We start from the raw sequence: 5,635 nt of genomic DNA on the forward strand, positions 1-5,635 counted from the left end.
TCATGCCAACACACAACAATGCCTTATATACCTCATGCATATCATGATTTTTCAACAGCAACAAATTTCTGCCAAGATATCCAAGAACAGAAAGTGTTAAATGGAAAATGTAAGTTCAAAGGTCACCGCACACGCACAGTCTGGACAAACCCATATTTGCTATAGGTCTGGGAAACAAATACATACAAGATGCCTGTAGAGAATCGAACACACTCAAAAACAGTTTTAAATAATTCAAAAATTGAATCAACTTACTTTACATCTGATTTCTTTTTTGACTAAAAGGTTATCTTTCTTTGGGGGATAATTAAAGATGACATGAACTTTCTTGGTACCTGGTCCACAAATGTCAGGACCTGTGAAAAGATAAAAATAACACATTATAAAGCATGGTTTACAGGAGACATTATCGAGAATTTCTTTTCAAAAACTAAAAGTCTGTCGTAGTCAGATTAAATCTAACATCATGGACATCAGCCCCGAAAGATGGTTAATAATGAAAGTTTTTCATCATTCAATTGACAGACCCTTATCATTTATAGTATCTATCAAACTTGGCAGACGCTGGTTTGATTCTCTGCAACCACGAAATGCAAATTTCGTTTCCAGCTAGTTTTAGTGAATATTCACAACAGTGTCTGTTCACCTCTAGACAATCTTGATGACACAAAAAACTAAGCGTTGGTGATTTCTTTCTTCATATATAAATTGCACATATTTGTTATTTTAGACTGTATGTCAGTGGTACACAGATGTTTCAGAGTAAAGCCAGTGCCTCTAAACCAAGAATGAACAGGAAATGCGTGTAATGCATCTTTCATCTGCACTTGACTTATTCAAGTACATCGTCTTACCTAGAGATAAGAAAGACAAAATGACTGCCAAACATTTGGACAAAACCACACATCGCAATCAATCTACAAATGTATTTTCTATTCGTGGTTTTTTGTGTGAACTGAGTAGCTACGCCTTATTTTCATTGGTGAATGAATCAAACAGTACAGTTGCAGTACTTATTTAAGTAGGATCATCCAGAAGATGAATTCTAACATCTTAAGCATGAAATCAGAAGATCCCTGAAATCTCACTTACCAAACATAATATGGTAAGGGCTATCACCATGGAGATCTACTTGTTCGACCTCGCTGCCGAATACTTTTACGTAACCACCACCACAGTCGATTTTCTGTTCGTGTTTCACTGTGAACTGTATAACTAAATCTTTGCCTTCATTGCTGAATGGTTCAAATTTAGTAGAAATTCCGTAAAATCTGGCATCTTGAGATGTTTGAAGACCTAGAAATCAAAAAACATTTACATGATGTTGAAAACAAATTTGTGAAAATCATCCCTTCTTATGGCCAATTAATGCCATTGTAGCTAAATAGCCCATTTGGTTTTAATGGCAACATTATATAGTATCTTTACTGTAGTACAGATTTTGGGTAGCAGAACTTCTAAAAAGCGACATCTTGGATTTCACAAATATGTCCTTGAGGAAGAATGTTGCTATGGCAACAAGCAAGAGTATCGACATTGTGAATAAAAGAATGTATGAAAATTTCTATGAAATACAGATAATTGGTAGCCGAAGGCCTTGGCTTATTCACTGCCACAGGCTGCCATCTTAATAGTCAAACCTGATAGCCAAGTCTCTGCACTAAATAATTGGGTGATCAGTTTTTCACTTATCTTAAAAAAAACATCATTTATATCAGTGATCTATTATCCTCATCTCACCCAATATTACTTGTAATGTAATAACTAAACAACAGAGTAGAAGCAGTTCTAGTAACAACTACAGTATCAACATAAACGCGTGATATAGGATGCTGCACTTCCATAAGACTACAGTGGCTAAATGGCTAAAAGGACATAATTCCTTGATATAAAAAATGTTCGTGTTTTTGCAGTCTTCTCAAAGTCTAATTTTTTACTAATTAATTTACCAGTCTGGTAAGTATGTGTTCATGTCTAAGAAGGCATTTTAGTCACTACTTATTTTTGCATGTTGGTTTTCAAGCAAAGCAATTGAAAATAAGTCTTTTAGTGAAAATTTCGCGGTTCACAGTATGCACGTTCTAGCACAGCAATTTATAATAACCAGACAAGTGTTGGAGTATATAAAACATGTATCTCGCAATTCAGTGTAGACAGGAAAGCAGCTCCACATATCAAATTCTGAAAGTTCGTAGTATTCAGTTTGCATACATGTAGTTGTTAACCAAGGTAAGCAATGCTAACTAGCATAGCTATCTATTAAACTTGTGTCCTTTTGTTGTGTCGGCTGAAAAATATGCACTGGTCTGTGAGAATGTTCATTTTTTGTAGATTGTTTCTCTTTACCTTTATCCAATTCTTCATCATTGTAGAAGTTCCCAGCAGTCCATTTAAATTTACCCGCTTCTGCTCCTTTGTGTGTTGACTCCACCCATCTATCTTCCCAGCCAGCTGAAACACAAACAACATTCAAACATGATTACTTCACTGTTGAAGTAGGGACCTGGCTATACCACACAAAACAGTAGATGTAAAAAAAAAAGAGTGCTGCATGGTGATAAGTGGACATAAACTACTTCTGTGTTAACGTACTATGGAACCGAAAGCAGAGACTACTGACACGACGGTCACACTGAAAACTTCCATGAAGTAAAATGTACAGATATTTATAGAAGACACTGGTCAGGCAGACTGCATGCATGCAATCATCTATAGTGCTGCAAAAACTGTCAATCACTGACTTAGCAACCCCTGTGATGGATTTCGTAAACCCTTGGTTTGAAAAATATGTTAAAAGGAAGACTGAAATTCAGGGAGTAAAACGGCATAGTCACACTTCTAAGTTTCACTCACTCTATTAGAAAAAGTATGTTGGCTCTTGTAAAGCATACAGCCTCTTTTCCTAAGACGCTCTAGGCAAGATGGCTAGTAAGGGTCAAGTACAGGTATGTAAATGACCTGCAGTCCTCATTCACCGTAAATGGCTAGTTAGGGTCAGAGCAGTTATGCAGAGTGTCCATAATCCTAAGTCTTCTGTGACATTTTACAACTCAGTGAATTATGTTTAATAAAATACATTATACAGTATATAATACATGCATGGCTTCCTGAAAAAGTGATAGTGCTGGGTATAGATAGAAAAAGCTACCAGCATATGTAAAATTGACGAGAGTTCCACTGATCTCTTCCGGTGAGGGATGTACCAGTACAGTTACCTTTACCATAAGGTGAACTGTTATGATCATGTGATTAAACTAGCAGCCAATCAGGGCTTGCCATTTGGGTGATGGAGGTCCCACAGTGTAATTGCTACATGCTTGAGAATTTTGGGGGGATCTGAATAATAATCTGCACAAAATACTCTGGTTGGTGAATTAGGAAATTAAAGTATATTACTCTAAAAACTAGTCCAATCTACTGTAACTTGTTTCAGCTTGACTTGGGGAAAGAGCTATTGTGGACTTTGTCTACAAAATTAATATTCATAGATTTAAAGTCAATTTATGGTTACTCTCATTGTTCTTCTATACAGAACAGCTGTAACACAAATCTCTGCAAAAAGGGGCATAATTAACATTATTGGAATGTGATTGTTTGAACTCAAGTATCTGATGATTGAGTTTGAAATTTATTTTTAATGAATGTTTGAACGTATTCAGGAAAGCAAAATTGAAAATTAACATAACATTACACTCCACTCCACCCTAGTTTTGTTTTCATGTTTAGTTCTCTCTTACCAAACTTAAAAACAGAATGATCCACATTGTATACTATCAACTATTTTACTATTTCTTCGATATTTCAGCAAGGGTTTGTATAACATTGTAACTTCCGGGTGAAAACCTCTCAATTCAAATGACTGCCACGGCATGGTGTGGCTTGGCTAACCTATGCAGTGGAATTTGACTTCAAGGCTGTACGTTGAGGATGAGATTTCACGCGGTCTTCCAACTGTAAGCTCCAACAGACCGGCTGTGGCGTACAAATTCGAATACTATCAGTATTTAGCATGTTTTCACTTATTCTATACGCTTCGATACAGAGTTAAATGTTCCTACAAAGTGAAAATGTTATTGTAGTGTACATTTATTTTGGGAGAGGTCGTCCACGTCTTTAAAATCAATTTCTACATTCGTGCTTCACACCCGGGGCTTCATATCTTTGCCACCCCGAGCGTTTGGTTCGCTATAAAAATGTGTGATTTGAATTTTACAGAATACAACTGACGAACAGAGTGTACATAAATAAATACACGTTTTTGATCGTAGGTTGCATGTATTTTAAAGGGCTCCTCGATAGTAATATAGTACATCCAGTCCTGAACTGAACAAATATAAATCTAGTAATAATCTGTGTGGTGGGCAGATTGTGTGTGAGGTGAAAATAGAAAGAGGTTGCACTTACCGTCGAAGGGTTCTCGCAGATGTACAGTTGCTTCTATAACTGAGCACCCAAGCAGGGCGACAAACACCGCTAAGAGTCTCATTTTGTGGACGTTTTTGGCAAATCTTTCTAGTTTCTGGTGTAACCTATACAACCCTACACTGCTAAGCTATATAGTAGCATACACGTGAGGCCCCAGCCAAATGTCTACAGTTGATTGGAGGAATCACCGGCAAGTATTAGTAATGGACCAATCACAGCCGACCACGCGTCAGGGTAATTGGTAGTGCGCCAACTTGTGACAACCAGTCAATTATGTTTACCTATCGTTTGCGATCATTATCGTTGATCTCAAACGAGCTGGTACGTGTGCGCCACTCGGGACACCACGGTGACTCTGACACCGAAATCACACGTTTTATTCTAGAAGTTCCCAAATTGAGAGCATATACTAGTTTTTTAAATTTAAAATGGCGCAAATTGTCTCACGTCGCAGTAAAATAGGCCTATTAAAACTTGTAGTTGTGATCGAAATATCGAAATATTAATAAATAATTTCTTTAAAACATATCAACAAACGGATAATAATCAACAACTAAGCTTAGAGGAGAAACTCTGTAGAAAATATTAAACAATTATTTGGTAACATATACAACAGAAAGAGTAATTTGAAAAAAAAATGGGTAAGTTTATAGCCCACGTGCGTGGTTTCGTTTCTTCTTAGTTTAGCGAGAAAATTAGTAACGCTTCTGAAGCATATTAGTGCCGTGATAGCGTGTGGCCTATTTACAGCAAATGATAATTTACTATGGCCCTAAATTCAATGTAAATCAATTATACAAATGCTACTTACTACGTCGATATGAATAATTAGTTAACAGCACGTACACTTTGTCTTTCCTGTGAAGACCTATCGAGCTGGTGGTATATAATCTGAAATTTTGTATTATTTACTGTCATTTTTGTTGTTGAAAACTGGCGTTCTCGAGACTGGGTCCGCAAAATCATACCCACAAATCGGTTGATGTTTGTCAATAGCCATATTCAGTTCCATCATATCCATAACGATATCCATATTTAAAACAAAAGTCATAAAATCTAAACCTTCACATAATATAATATAATATAATATAATATAATTAATGTTTATGTGGCCGAATAGATTTAGGCCAAAAGAATCGGGTGTATCTTCGACTTCGCAATGTGTACGCGTATATTGTTGTTAGAAGCGGAGCCCATATTACCACACAAC

At 36.5% G+C, this 5,635-nt stretch overlaps 1 protein-coding gene across 1 annotated transcript in view; it reads right to left on the reverse strand.

Moving 5' to 3' along the window:
* Positions 1-4,583, reverse strand: part of LOC144436130 (calreticulin-like) — an 8,743-nt gene extending 4,160 nt beyond the window's left edge. The window contains exons 1-4 of the mRNA XM_078124830.1: positions 4,405-4,583; positions 2,347-2,451; positions 1,093-1,296; positions 256-356 (exon numbers count right to left, since the gene is read on the reverse strand). Coding sequence (XP_077980956.1) covers positions 256-356; positions 1,093-1,296; positions 2,347-2,451; positions 4,405-4,486 — 492 coding nt within the window. The 5' untranslated portion in view covers positions 4,487-4,583. The remainder of the gene's footprint in view (positions 1-255; positions 357-1,092; positions 1,297-2,346; positions 2,452-4,404) is intronic.
* Between the last annotated feature and the right edge of the window lie 1,052 nt (positions 4,584-5,635).

This window comes from Glandiceps talaboti, chromosome 6, assembly GCF_964340395.1.
Source record: "Glandiceps talaboti chromosome 6, keGlaTala1.1, whole genome shotgun sequence".
Lineage (NCBI taxonomy): Eukaryota > Metazoa > Hemichordata > Enteropneusta > Spengelidae > Glandiceps > Glandiceps talaboti.